The sequence below is a fragment of the Heloderma suspectum genome, chromosome 4, assembly GCF_057233095.1.
Source record: "Heloderma suspectum isolate Gila_16-S chromosome 4, 16-S_ref, whole genome shotgun sequence".
NCBI lineage: Eukaryota > Metazoa > Chordata > Lepidosauria > Squamata > Helodermatidae > Heloderma > Heloderma suspectum.
This window is the reverse complement of record NC_139461.1, coordinates 161,610,957-161,626,500: the sequence shown is the minus strand read 5'-3', so window position 1 is coordinate 161,626,500 and position 15,544 is coordinate 161,610,957. Positions and strand designations below refer to the sequence as shown.

Sequence of the window (15,544 nt, the reverse complement as noted above, 5' to 3'; positions counted from 1 at the left end):
GCGAGATCGCAAAAAGAAAGAAAACAAAACTAAATAGGAAGAAAAAATGATGCAGACAGAATAAAACACCAACTGACAAGCTGATAAGCTTCCTTAATGAGTGTTGCTGCTATGGCGGTTGAAAGAGATATGAGGGCAATCGGCGGGAACCCATGGGAACATGCACAGTAGACAGTGGGGAGGGTTCCCTCCTAAAACACCTTAGCTATAGAAGTTTTTTCACAAAACAAGATGCCATACAGGCACAGAGTCCATGTGCAGAGACCACGGAGAAGAAACCAGTGTTATCAGGAAGCCAGTGTATCAAGGAAGTAAGCTTTGTTGTTGTTTTTAAAGTCACAATATTCAAAAACATTAATCTATTAATATTCTGTTACAAGAGATTAAATCCCTAGAGGAACAACATAGACAGTGAGAGCCAGAGTACTACAAGAACTCACAAGAAAAAGGAAATAATTGAAATACTTGAAATCATTTCCCATCTAATCCTCAGATTAAAGCTCAAGTTACTCTTGCGTATACTAGTACACTCACAGTGCTCCAACAATCCATAGGGTTTTGTATCTGGACTATACAAGCTCCTCATAGGTTGGGGCTGGAAGACCTAGGAAAAATCTGCTCCCTGACAAATTGTTGGCAGACTGTCCATCACATTTTCTAATCCCCATTTAATGCCACCTCTCCTAGTGGCCATGACATCTTGTGGCTTTAAATTCCATAAATGAACTATGCATTGTGTGAAGAAGTATTTCTGTGCGTCCTGAACTACTGCCGGTCAGCTCTAATGTTTGACTCCAAGGCCTAGTGCTATTCTAGACCTAGCTGCTGAGTTTGCCTGTGTTTCAGAGTTGGTGGACTGCAACACAGACTATGCCTTCCAACAAACTTACAAGTTTCATTCAAAGTTTCTCCTCAGGCCAGAAGCAGCAGCTGTTGCCCTGAACTACTTCCTGGTTCCTCCCAGGAAGCACAACCCACTCAGGCTGAATCCAGCAGTTCTTTCATATTGTTATAGCTTGAACTGGAACAATATTTGTCTTGTCCCTGCTTGGGCTTCTGGGACACCAAAGATCTGTACCGTCCAGAGGAGAGGAAATGAGAGCACACAATCTAGGCAACTGTCTTTCTGGGCCTAATAACGCAGCGATCTTCACTATTTTTCATGCAGGAGCCACTTTGGCTCCAATTGCCGCCACTAAAGCCACTTGGGGGCCTTCCCCCGCCCTAGCGGCGATGGTGTGCACCTGACCTGGCTGAAGGCTACACACACACACACGTCATCTAAGCAAGACCTCAGCAGTCAGTCACTGTTGTAAGGCAGGCAAAGTCTGACAGACTCACGTGGTCCTTGGACTGGAATGGATCTTCCTGTCATTGCCTAGAGCGTGCGCTGCTCCACTCTGTGCTGCAATATCTCCCAGTGCAGGTCCACGTTGCTCTGTTCCTCTCACCTGCACATTCCATTTCGCCTCCACCTCCTCCACTGCCTGCATAGTGCACCACTGCAGCTAAGCCAAACCAGCTGCTTTGTTACCCTTGGGCTCCTCTTCTTTCACAGCTGACTGGCTGATTGTTCCTGTGTGTTCCTCTCCCCACCTCCCACAGCCACACTACCGCTGAGGAGCGCAGGTCTCCTAACCCCACCCCCAAACCTCTATGGCAGCCCAAGGTCACAGCAGCCAGAGCATCACTGAAGCAAACCACAAAGCAATGCTGGAGAGCCCCTGCTGAGAGTGAGCAGCTACAGAGGGAGTGAGAGGAGGAGGAGGAGAGGTGGTTGGGTGCTGCCTGTAGCCATTGGGTCTTGCGGTGAAGAACAGTGTGCCAACAATGAGTAGGTTCTGTTTCAGGCAAGTGCAGTTTGTAACGAACTGCACTAGCCTGAAACAGAACAGTGCCAGATTGTGAGGACCTCTTGGGGCTGTAAAGTAGGACATAAGTCTGTAAATTAAGCTTTAATATTTTCTTAGTCTTCCGTTGCTTGTTTCCAACACTATTTGCTTGTAAACTTAACAATAAGAAGTTGCACACCTTTGCATTACTTTTCCCAGGCTTAGGGGTGACACCGCCACTGGAGGGAGAGAGGGGGCGGGAGGTAGGATGCTTGCATGTCTATTCAGAAGTAACTCCTCCACTGCATGCAAACAAGGGCGGGGGGAGCCTGTCAATTCAAAGCTGTGGGGGGCTAGACAGGGGGAGCAGAGAGCTAAAAAAATGGAGATGCACAGGTACACAGAGCTTTATTGATTTTTGTCGCTGATGGTTTGAATGTGCGCATATAATGGGAGTGCGGAACTGCACATTTCTATGAGCTCAAAAAGCAAGTGTCCCCCCACCCCTCGAGTGTCCCTTGAATCCATTTCATTTGACTGAGCATGGAAAGGAGTACAGGGGCAGCAGTAACTTGGTGTCTCCTATGGACTTAATAGTCAATAGCACAGGAGTGCAGAGAGGGGGGTGGGGGTCTGTCTGTCCATCCACAGTAATTTAATTCAAGTACTTTAATTCACTCCGACTTCCCCTGAGGGAGGGAGCACATGTTCGCTAAACATGCCTACTTGGAAGTAAATCATGTACATCCATTGCACCTGACTGAGCAGTTTCATTCACAGAGGGGAAGGAGGGGGGCAGCTAGGAGCAGAAGCACGGACAGGGCAGGGAACAAGCCTCTTGTTCGCTGAGCAGCATCGCTGCAGCTGATGATGCTCACTTCAACTGGTGGGACTCCTCCCAGCCCCAAAGTAAGGTGGTGTAAAGTGCTCTTGTGTGACTTGTGAAAGCGGGGTTTGAGGTGGTGTGTATTCCACTTTTCCTGCTTTGTGTGCTGCTGATGGAGCAAAGCGGATTTCTTGAAAATCTGGCTAAAACCAGAAAGTGCTTCTCATTCCATTTCCATGTAGCTTGGGCCTAGGAGATATCAACCGAACAATTCTGCAAGAACAATTCTCACATTCACCCCAAGTCTTCATGAGTGTTAAGTTATTTGAAAGGCAGCTCCATGATGCCTATGGAAATAATGCAGTTATGGACTCTGCCTAGCCAGTGCAGCAAAGATTCTTTGGAAATACATGTTTGAACAATATCCCAGGTTTGATGGACTTTTTATCAGAAAGATTCAGCAATATATCCATGAGTAGTCCCACTGACAAGTGGAACTCACCTGCTCCATCTGGCGTGGGTGAGTGTGATTTGCAAACTTCCCTACCGCTTTCAAACACAACACTTTCAAACACAACACAACACTGTTCTCACAAAACCATACCTTGACAAAGGACAAAAGCATAACTTGGCTCTGTTAAGCTCAATCTTGTTCTTGGTTTTCTACTGCTCAGCTTGTTCCTCTTTTTCTGCACAGAAATTGGTACATATTTTTATGTGCATTTTGCAAAATGTGCACTTTATTTTACGCATGTACCCATTGCTGCACACTGTCCCTGGTTAATCTCATTACATCCCCATGGCTTTCAGTACCACCTGTAAACTAATGAAACCCACCTCTGCTGCTCTACCCCAAAACTACCTCCCTCCAATTCCACATCTTCAGGTGTCTCTCTGATGTTTCCACTTGACTGCTCAGCTTCCATAAAAGCTCAGAATGTGCAAAACCAACGTTCTCGTATTCCCTTCTCTCCTAATTCACTCTCCTTATCCATTGACGAGCATAATAATCTTGTAACCTGTTGGACAGACACAAAGTCTTGGCTTTATCTTTGGCTCTTCTCTTTCCTTTACCCCCCTATATGCAGTCTGTCACCAAAGCATGTAATATCTCTCTTTACAAAGATCTGGTTCACATGTAACAACGACCCAGAGTATCAGATGTGGCCTTACACAGAGCTTACCCATGATTTGTCTGCCAGACAATTGTGCAAAGCGCAGGTTATGTTTTCAATTCCTGGGCTGTTTGATTCCCTCCTCCTTTGCCCGCTTCCTTCCTGTATCCCAAATGCATTTGCAGCACTGTAGTACTATCATGTAGAGTGGCCTTTTTCTTACCACTCTTGTAGCCTAGTGAAACAGCCCATGAACCCATGGTTTTGGGTTTGCAGGTAATAACAAATCATAGTTAAAACAACACAGAGTTCACAACCCAATAACCATAGATTCTCTTGCTGGGTTGTTCATGGTTAACAACCCATAGTTAACCCATAGTTCTGGGTTCACATGTAATGGCAACCCAGGATTCAACAACCCATACACAACCCATACTATGGGTAGTCATTATGTGGGAGGCAGATCAATATGAAAAAAATACAGCTCTTCCTCTTTGGGTAATTCTAAAAGACGTGTGCAATCACCCTGCCTAATTAACGGAATTTTATGGGACATCTAGATGATGTCACATTCAATTTGTAACTCTCCCAAGTATTCTTACTGCTTCTTCTGCTTCACCAGGAAAAATCAGTTAAGGAAGAAACAATGGAATTGCTGCACAATGCCTTTTGATTGATAGTGGTAGGAACCCTCTATCTGGAAGCACTTTTTGTCCACTTGGCAAACACTGGTTCAAATCCTAGTAATCTCTCACATTAACTACTGCAGGTTGCTTCACTCCAGTCTTCCGTTGTGTCATGCTGGTTCAGTCTGCTGCCAAAATCATTCACCACTGACATTCTGTCTGCTTCTCTTTCCTGCACATGTTTCTCACCTTTACCTTCAAAACCCACCAAAGCCCATTATCTGTTTCTTATATTACATCACATCCTTGTGTGTGACCTTTCTCATCCAAGTCCACCGCCCTGACATGCCCAAAAAACTCCTGCACCTTCAAATGACTCCACTCTTTCTTCCCTAGTGCCCCTTATTTCTGGAACTGCCTCACAAAATACCTTCATGATGCCACCTCTTACTTCAAATAGCTCCTCAAAATCTGCTTTCTATGAAGCCTTTGGCTTCATAGAAACCTCAGTCTTCATACCTTACTGGAACTAAGCCTAGGTATAACTGAAATAATTGTATGTTCTTCCCCTCTTGCCATTTCCATCCCCTTTCTCTGTTGTCTTTGTGCCTGTTTTTGTAAAGAGTGATGTATAGATGTTGTTGATGTTGGAGATATTTTAATCTACGCTTGAGCTACTCAAGCCTTTCCTGGTTTGAAAGGGGAGCTTCCACTAGGTGTTTACTCTAGAGTAGCCACACTTTGTTCACCCACTTTCTCAGGACATCTACATGATGTCATCAGAAACTCTCACTTTTTTGCTTTTTTTTAGAAAGACTGGAACAGTAGCATAATGTTCACAGGTGCAGATCACCTAGAGCTACTCTTCTTTCTTTTCTTTTTTTCAGTGGAGTTGTTCTGATACATGCAGTAATATACTGGGTGGGTGAGCCTGTCACCATGCATCTGATCTGACACATTTTCACTGTTGCCTTTGTCATCTGTGTCATTTTATATTTTTTTTATCAATCTTTTAATTTGTACATGTAACTGAAATGCCTTTTCACCTTTAAATTTTGTAAAAAATATTTGCACAATGGCATTTAAATTAAAAAGTGTTAGTGCTAATTTAAGAAATTGATTTAAAAATTGTATTTCTAGTTGCCACCATTTTTCAACTGCTTTTTTTTGCTTATCTTTTAACTAGTGCTAAACTATCAAAGGAGCTGTACAACAGTATCCAAATAAAAAAAGCACTTTAAGGAAATTTCAAAATTAATTTTAAAAAGAATGTGCTGAGAATTGTCCCTTCCTTCTCCACACAGCTATGTCACACTCACTAGTGAGAATAGAACATAGTGCGATTTAAACACCAAAAGAAGTGCTACCTCTTAAGTGTGGAAATCCCCTGAACTGTAATTATAATCATTTGTAGTTTTATCTTTTTATTTATTACGTAAGTTTATATCCCACTGTCCAGTGGGCTATCGAAGCGGCTTACAGAAAAGATAAAAAACATAGCATATGATAATAAAAACACAGTAAAATAATCACTGGTCAGCTACAACCATGCTGGCTGGGTCAGCCTTCAGGGAAACCCTGCATGAAGCGGTGGGTCTTGGGCAGACATCTAATGATCAAGACTGAAGCCTGCCTAATGTCATTGCGAAGTGTGCTCCAGGGGTTGGGTACTGCAACACTAAATGCAGTATTGCAGGGACGCCTGAGGTGAACCTCAGGAGCAAGCAGCACTGTCAGACATCCTCCTCCTGAGGCCTGCAAGGATTGGGCAGGGACATAAGGTGATCCCTAAGGTAACCTTGTCCCAAGTTGTTTAGGGCTTTATATGGTAACAACAGACCCTTAAACCTGGCCTGTTACCTTCTTGGCGGCCAGTGCAGTTCTCGTAACGTAGGTGTAACATGCTGCCAAAACGAGGCCCATTAGTAGCCTCACAGCTACTGGTCTCACAGCTGGACCGGTAGCTCCACATATATTATGTATTATGTATGTATTAGAATAATCCAATCCTGAAGTTACAAATGCCTGAACCACAGTGGCCAAGCTAATTCCATATGTTTGTAGCTGTCAGAGCACTGGGTTGCGCTACGAACACATCAATCATTTTAGTTGCTTTTTTGCACCTTAATTCTCCCACAGAGGGTGCATTGCCAACTCCTGTAGTTTGTAACTGTGCAAATGATGCACTGGAATGACATGTCTTCTCTTTTCCCAGCATGAAAGACTAATTGACTATTGAAATATGTTAAACTCACTCATATTTTCCCACACTTCTTTAAATTCAGTTCAGATCTAGCAATAATTTTCAGTAGTGCAAATTTTTGAGGACTGCAATAATATCAAAAATATGGCCATATGAATTTATTTAAGAAAATTAAACCTAATCAGTACATAGGCCTTTAGCGAATCACTACATTTTGAAAGATGCACTGTAAGCCATCTTAGAGACCCATGTAACTCTATCGTCGCTTTTTAATTTTTGTGAACCGCCCAGAGAGCTTCGGCTATTGGGCGGTATAGAAATGAAATAATAATAATAATAATAATAATAATAATAATAATAATAATAATAATAAAAAAAAGGCAAAGTACATATGGGAGGGGGTAATTCAGAGCAGAGAAACACTATGTGTGGGAGGGATGCTTCATCCCTTTGCCTCAAGCGTGCCCCCTAATGGACCTTCCCCTTCAAAGTCCCCTTCAAAGTTCAAAAAGCATGTTTGTGAAGAGAATTTGTGCAATTTTGTAAGGGGGAAATTTGGTTTGGGAGCAATATATAATGGGGAAAAGTTTTAAGCCAGGGATGGCAAGAAGCGAAATCAGGATCTACCGGTAGCTCTCTGGGTGATTTGCCATAGATCAGCAAGGATTTCTGACTCCCAATTGTTTAACGGTAGCAACAACAACTTTTTCACCTAAATTAGGCAGCTGAAATGAAGAAAGTTAGTGGCAAGCATTTGTTCCTCACATTTGTGTGGAAGGACTGTGAGCTCAGTCCAGTTTTGATACTCAAAAAACTAATTCCTGGGCTCAAAATGTGTCCAGATACACACTGTTCTACGTATGTCTTTTGCACCTGGCTCTTATTGGTGGATCTTGGGTGTACTGGATTTGATTTTGGAAGAATGGCAGGAAGGTGTGAATTTGCCCAGAATTATATGCAGTGTTTAATAGCACAAGAACACTGATTTGCTAGAGAACTGGCAATTTTCTTGATTTAGAGTTGGTTCTCATAGCTCTATTCACATACAGTGAAGGCCACACTTTTTGCTACTAACAGAAGCTAAAACAACGCACAGTAGTCGTTCTTCACACCAGTTACCTTCTAACCGGTAAGGGATGCTTCTTTCTGTATTGTGAGAAACGTACTTTGCTGCCAAGAGAGAGTGGCCGTGGTGAAGGGGGTGGGGGAGCACCATGAACACTTTCTTACAGTTTTCTAGCTCGGGGAGGCTTGCTCCATAAAATCCTGAGCAAATTGGCCTGCTACCTGTTCTCATCTGGTAAGATGGAAGGCACACGACTTGCTCAGATAACCAGCCCAAGGGACAGCGCCTCATTACTCCCCTGGGAACCAGAGTGACTGAACCAAGGGCTAAGGGATGTGTAAGCTCTCTTTTGCTTTTTCTGCATCCATTTTCCATCAATAAATCATTCACACATGTGGACTTGAGTCATATTGGTATCCTCAAATCTGTCTAGTGTGTGGGCCCTGCTAGGCCCCAGGTTAAGACATTGGGGTTCTAGAAAAAAAAACAAAGTAAATCTGACAAGCTTGAAGTCTGCGAGCCCTGGTTTAACTGCCCTTCCCCAAACTTCAAATTCCCTCTTCCTAAGGGCCTTTTGGCTTTAAAAAGGTACTACATATATTTACATGTAGGATATAGGTTTGTCCTTAGGCTCTTCCTCTATCATTAAACAAAGAAGCTTTCAATTTCATAGCTAAAATTGAGTTGGCTTTTTTGAGATGTTGTAGTTATCCTCCTGTAGAATTTGCTAAGATACCCAAATATTCATTTCAAGCATTGATGATGAGCCTATCCCCCGACCAACTATCTATTTATACTTGTGAATCTTTTTTATTATGACTAGCTAAAAGGTTTTAATTTCACCCAAATATTGTGAGCAAAGAACAATAGGTGATTTTGAAGCAGAATGTGGGATAAGACCTTATTCCAAAACAAGACACAGAATAGGTGTTTGCTTTCCAATCCAGTTTTATTAGTGGTGCATTAGGACCATAAAATATTTCATAAAGTAGTATACATTGCAATTTATTCCAAAAAAGCTATGTACATGTGCTGTATTGATTTTTTTTAAAGTACAATGAAAGTGATGGACTGATTAGAAATAGATATAAATGGGCAACATCCCTTCATTTGACCCTGTCTGTGCAATGGCAATATCGCCCTTCAACTTCACTCTTCACAAGCTACACAGGTCGCTTATTGGAGGTACTGGGCTAAGCTGCCAGGTCTTGGGTCCCTCCTGCACTTTAACAGGCAAGAAATCTGGCTAAACTGTTTATCCTTTCAGGAATTCTGTTATTAGGTCTTCTATTTCTTATTCAAAACTTATGAGCCACTGCTTGAGTAGTAGTTTGGAGACAAAGGGTAACTGGGGAACATGATGGAGGGAGCAATCCTATGGCCACTAGACAGCGGCTAGATGGCTATACAATATCTGGTTTTCTGGGAACCGACCTCAGAGCCCGTGCTCCGAGGTTGGTTCCCAGAAAACTGACCTCCTTGGAGGCAGCACAGAACAGCCCCATGCACCGCGCTCGCAAGAGGAGCGTGGAGCAGCTGAAAAAGGGCATTCTGGGGCAGGGCAGGCAGAAATGCTGGTACGACACATCCAATGTGTCGTACAGCAGCCTCCTCCCCCGCTCAGCCCTCCCGCGGCTAGACAGACGCAATCGGCTGTCTAGCCAGAAATGCAGGGCACAAGCGTGGAGGGAACAATCCTCTCTGTGCTTCTCCTGCCCTGCATTGGATAGGCGGTCGCCTCTGAGTTCGGAGGCAGCCGCCTATCTGAATAGGATTGTGCCCTTAAATGGTTAACACATTAATGTTGTACTATGTAATCAGTGAAGCCTAATGGTCATGAAATGCAAGACGTAGCTTGTGACAATTACATTTAAGCTTGACTGCATACAGAGTAATTTTTTATTTTGTACATGCGTATGTTTCACATTGAATTATCACAAACTTTTAAGTTTTTCATTTCATTACTATTTGATCCCACTGTTTACATTGTTTCTGTGTGTGTGTGTGTGTGTCTATCTATCTATCTCCCAACTGTGAATGGGACGCTTGTTCACGCAAGCTTAAATCTGTTGTTCTTTTAAGGTGTCACAAGATGTCAATCTAGTAACTACATTTTGCTGGAAATGGGTATAAAGGCAGAACAGAACCCCTCAAACAGAACCCAACATTTTTATTGCAATAAACATCTCCAGAAATAATAGATCCAATGATTAAGCAGTACATACCTGTGCTGTTAAAAGAAATCCACAGATCCTTCCAGAATGGCAAAATATGAGAATGTTCTTTTCCAGCTAGTCCAAGAACTCGCAGGAACCCATCCTGGAATGAAAGGAAGGCAGGGCCTCTGTACTTATTCACAATAAGGTCCCAGTAACAGCAGAGTGTATGTTGTGTGTATAAATTTATGGAACTACCAGCAGGTATTTGCAGGGTTTCCTGCAGAGAAATGTAACCCTGCCTTTCTATAACTGTGCCTCCCCAGGGCTGAGCACTTTCATTTGACAGATGCTGTCCAATGCAGAAAAAAGGGGGACAATTCAATTTTGTCTTGGACTAGCTGGAAAAGAACATTCTCATATTTTGCCATTCTGGAAGGATCTGTGGATTTCTTTTAACAGCACAGGTATGTACTGCTTTTGTACTGCCCAGATATTCAGCTATTTCACACTTTTGTACTAAGCTAGAAGCACTCTTTGGGTTGCTTAACTACAAAAAATGTCCTGCTTGGATTGCATTTTGTGTAGGAAAAAGTGTGCAAACCAATACATATCTTCACAAGTGATGGTCTAACACACAGTTCACTATTCAGAGGTGCTATCTGTGTAAAATATTACTCACTGTTGAAGAGGCCCTGAGAGTGCACTATGACTGACTTTGTCACAGTAAAATCCATGGCCAATTTAGAGTTGCAAGAGAGGAAACCCGGAGAACTCCTGCTGTTATATCCTGTTAACTCCTGGATCTTCCACAGACCCCCATAAAAATAGATGTGCAGAGAATCTTGAAGTTTGCATGTATTTCAGGCTCATATTATTTATTTCAGGCTCATATTATTTAACTTGGGTAGACATGCCCATTCTGATGCATGAATTCTGTAGCTGCCATTTTCCAAGATGGCCAACACATGAATGTGTCATGCTTGCTCCTTGGGAGGAAAGCTATGGCAAACCTAGACAGCATAGTAAGAAGCAGAGACATCACCTTACCGACAAAGGTCCGTCTAATCAAAGCTATGGTTTTCCCAGTAGTAATGTATGGCTGTGAGAGCTGGACTATAAGGAAGGCTGAGCGCCGAAGAATTGATGCTTTCGAACTGTGGTGCTGGAGAAGACTCTTACGAGTCCCCTGGACTGCAAGGAGGTCAAATCAGTCCATCCTAAAGGAAATCAACCCTGAGTGCTCATTGGAAGGACAGATACTGAAGCTGAAGCTCAAATATTTTGGCCACCTAATGCGAAGAGAAAACTCTCTGGAAAAGACCCTGATGCTGGGAAAGACTGAAGGCAAAAGGAGAAGGGGACAGCAGAGGATGAGATGGCTAGATAGTATCACCAATGCAATGAATATGAACTTGAGCACGCTCCGGGAGAGAGTGCAGGACAGGAAGGCCTGGCATGCTATGGTCCATGGGGTCACGAAGAGTCGGACACGACTGAATGACTGAACAACAACAAATACTATACATAACAATAGAGGCAAGGGTATTGCTACCAACCCCTCAATCTGCAGTTCTTTTTCTGGAACAAGGAAGCATTGCTCCAAACTCCAGCACCCCGAGAAATGAATTCTTCAGACACATGCTCCCTTGTAGTGTTGTTGTTGTTCAGTCGTTAAGTCGTGTCTGACTCTTAGTGACCACATGGACCATAGCGCGCCAGGCCTTCCTGTGCTCCCTTGTAGTGTAGATATACCCTAATTCAGCTCTAGTATCTAGTAAATATGATGAAACAAGATGAGCGAAGAGCAGCCACACCAGCACCCTGGGCTTCTACATCACTAATAGCGGCTTCTTAAGGGTACAGGCAAAGCCCCTTTGCAGCTGTTCATCCTGGAACTTGACAAGCTGAAGAAGTACTGATACTTTTTAAAAATGGGAAATTAATGATATCCCTTCCTTCCAGTTATTCCAGGATGATGACCATTAATGCCCCCTCTCCCCCCATTCTGCAGAGAACATATGTCTTAACACTTGATCCCAGAAATACAGACTCTTCTATGGTGAACCATTGCTGAAAAGTTTGCAACTCGATTAGCCCAATATGAGGACAAAATCATTGTTATGGGGAGTGCAGAAGACCCAGACATGCTAGCATTTGTCTCTATGTAAAATGGATAGAATTTTTGCTTACACCTATTGACAAGGTTATTACAAATAAAAGCAAAGACCACCCCAACCACTGCTGGCCAGTTCAGTTCAGAGCTTTGCAAAGTGGACACTACAGATTCCCATCCCAATGTGTTCTGGTTATTTTGCTTGGACAAGCATGAAGAAGGACTGAAGGAGGAAGCCAAGTCACTTCTTTTCAGGTCTGGTTTGTCAATTGTAACACCATCAGAAAAACTTTTGTGCTTGTGTGCTTTCTTTCCAATGGCAGCTACTCTAGATCAGTAAGGAAAATATCATTGGATTAGATCGGGGTGGGCAACTTGTGGCCTTCCAGTGGTTTGGGCCTACAACTCCCCTCATCCCTTACCACTGGCTATGCTAGCTAGGGCTGATGAGAGCTGTAGGCCACAAGTTGCCCACATCTGGAAAGTCACAAGTTGCTCACCCTGGATTACATCTTGTTGTCAAAGAGAAGGGAAGTGTTATTCTCTGACAAAACTTTATGAAAAGATAGTGTCATCTTCCCTGAATTGCAGCACCAATAGAAGCAATCATGTAAAACAGAGGTGGGCAGAAAGTAGTTCACTCCAGTTGTTGTGAACTTCAACTCTCAACATTCCTGAACACGGGCCATGCTAGCAGGGGCTTCTGGGTGTTGAAGTCCCAAACATCTGGAGATCTACCTTCTGCCCACTCTTGATGGACAGCAAAAATTAAAATGAAAAAACAGATGTCTGCCTGTATGGACATCTTTTTTTTTTCAGGACACACATACCATACCACACCACACAAGAGTGGCTTTGCAGGTATCTTCAACAGGAGTTTTTTGTTTGTGTTTTAAGAGAGATCCACCAAATGGAGAATACACCAAATACACCAAATGAGCCAATTAGGCCAAGCCTAGAGCACCTGCTTTTATTTTGGTGTAAGGGAGAGCAGAAGTACTCAAGCACACAATCCTTTGGAGGTTTTCACCTATCAACTCACCTTCCCAACTATCCATTCTTACTGACCTCCAACCAACACTTTCGCATGTCTGCTCCTTTTCAGGGTGATTAACCCACACAGGGCTGTTTGAAGAGTAAGAAAACTACCATGCAACAGCAATAATAAGATTCTTAAAAACAAACAAACCTGGAGAGTCTTTGTGACCAAGTAGAAAGGCTCAGAGGAAACTTCCCAATGTCTGGGTACTGTCTCTAGTAAAAACATTTGAGTCCTTCTCCCACCTCACAACACATTAGTATCTTTTTGTATGGGGGCTAATTATGAACTTTTCTGACAAGCGGTTCCTTCAGGCTTGGGCCCCTGGAACAGTATCTGCCCCCCAAATATATATGTATCTCATTTGAGAGACCACAGTTGGAAGTAGTGAACTTGGAAGGCCACTCGGGACATATCCTCTGAACATCCTCATTTAATGGAGTGTACAAGTACAGCCTTGTAGAGAGAAGGAGGATGCTCAAAGGGCTTCACAGTGCAACCCTATACATGTCAACTCAGAAGTAAGTCCAATGGGGCTTACTCCCAGCTAAGAAGATATAGGATTACAGCCTTAAGAGGATAAGGAAATAATGTGGAGTGTTTGCAGTACTTGTGTGGAGCATGTGCTATCACGTTCACAGACAGTGCAGACATATCACATTTCCTGACACTGAAAGAAATCATTTTCAAAAAGCTGATCGCAAGCTCCACCACTTTCCTTGCCCTTTTCTTTGGCAACATGTTTATTACAAATGTTATCTCACATTTAGTGGTCAAAATTGTATTTAAAAGTTAGTAAGTGCAAAATGCTAAGTGACAGCAGATGTCCCCACATTTGTATCCCGCATGCTGATAATCGCAGTGGCAGCTTTCTCACAGAAAGGAGTTTCATACTTGGGCTGATTTTGGATGAGACCGTTATACCCTGGAGGCAATGCTACATTTCTAGATAACATTCGTGATTTAGATTTCAAGTACTGCTTTACCCTAAGACAGTCACCAGGTAAGAGCCAGATCGCACCATCAGAGTTAGGAGGCCGGTCTCTTGCATGGGGATGGGCCCACCATTTGAGCAGTTGTTTGCATCCAACGGCGGCAGGCAGCTCATTTGGGGACAAGGAGAGAACCACTGTAACAATGTCACTTTCATCATGTAAATCATGTATGGGGTTAACAATCATGTTAAAGCAAAGCTGTAACGATAGGGAAGGGTCACCTCCACTTGCCTCAAATTAGTTAAGAAATGGGTCACCTCCAAATCAGAAATAACTTGGATCATTTTATGAGCCAATCTGATACACATAATCTGATATACATAAACCTACCCAGCCAGTTCCACCACCCCCCCAACCACCTGCCCCTTCCAAAGCAATTTACCCATATAGGGCAACAGGGCTGGTGGCACTACAGATGCGGTGAAAGGAAATAAGAGAGGACTGATCATCCCCTCCTCCCTCTCCACTCTCGGGGTAGAGCATATGCCCTGGATAGGTTAATTATTTTGAAAGGGATAGTGGGATGTCGTTTGAAACACCAGGGGGGCGGGTGTCATGTCTGGATGGGTAGAAAGCTGAGGATTCTTCTCCTAGTGAGTTTTGTAGAGTTTGGAGAATTTATCAGCATCTGTAATCTGCTGCCAAATGAATCTCCCATCCTACTCCCTGTCCAATTGGGTTCTAAGTTAATAAGCCATACAGTTATGTTTGGGTTCTAAATGTTTATAGGGGATCTTGCAAGTAGCATCCTAGACATGCACCTAGACATACTTAGGTGCATGTCTAGGATTAAAACTGAATTGCTGCTGTTTCAAGTACTATCTCTCCCCTGCAGCCAACTGAAGAACAAACAGGAAAGTAACTGAGCAGTTACCCAAGCACTTAGTAAGTAAATGCAAGAGAGCACAAGTAACTGTTACTCTCACAAACTGATTTGTGGCATGCAGAATTGTCCTTTGAATTCTGCTATGTTAGGATTTGGAATGCCCAAATATGCAGATGGGAAAGTGCTTGACATGGGAGGACCACTGTGCTGCTAGCTGGAAGAACTTCACATCATTCCACTCCACTCCATCAATAAGCACTACAGAAGACAAAAAAAACAACAAAGGGGGTTAGGATAGGATTGCTTTGGGATCTGGTTGCAACTTACACTTTTGTGTGAAGCAGTTCCCCCAGTTTCCACTTCATAATTAAAAAGTAGTCTATCCAAGTATGTTGCACAGGTCTTTCCCTACAGAACTTCACATTTATTTTAAACAGTTTTTGTTATTTACCACTGGTAACATTCACCAAAGAGATTCTCTGGCACTAGTAGCAACCAAATATGTATGTCCTTGCTGACAGAGAAAAGTGCAAGAATCATCAGACATTCTGGTAAATGATGAACATGGCAAAGAGGAGCAGGACTGAGTGAGGAGTCAGACAACTGTTTCTTTGAGTGGTGGAATGTGTGTGATTTAATCACACTTTTCCCCAGTCAGTTCACAGGAGAAATCCTGGGGCATCCATGTGAATGGTTCACCATATTCAGACTGCAAGTAGATCTGAGCTAAGAAACTTTGATGGT

General features: G+C 43.1%; 1 protein-coding gene across 4 annotated transcripts in view; it reads right to left on the bottom strand.

The window, feature by feature from the left end:
- Window positions 1-6,960: 6,960 nt before the first annotated feature.
- The window catches only part of PACS2 (phosphofurin acidic cluster sorting protein 2), a 257,810-nt gene continuing 249,226 nt past the window's right edge, over window positions 6,961-15,544 (bottom strand). For 2 of the 4 annotated variants that reach the window (XM_084854821.1, XM_084854824.1), the window contains one exon: window positions 6,962-15,058. In XM_084854821.1, the coding sequence (XP_084710947.1) occupies window positions 14,946-15,058 (113 nt within the window). In that variant the 3' untranslated portion in view covers window positions 6,962-14,945. Of the gene's footprint in view, window positions 15,059-15,544 lie in introns of all 4 variants that reach the window. The other 2 variants (XM_084854825.1, XM_084854822.1) reach the window with 2 other exon arrangements.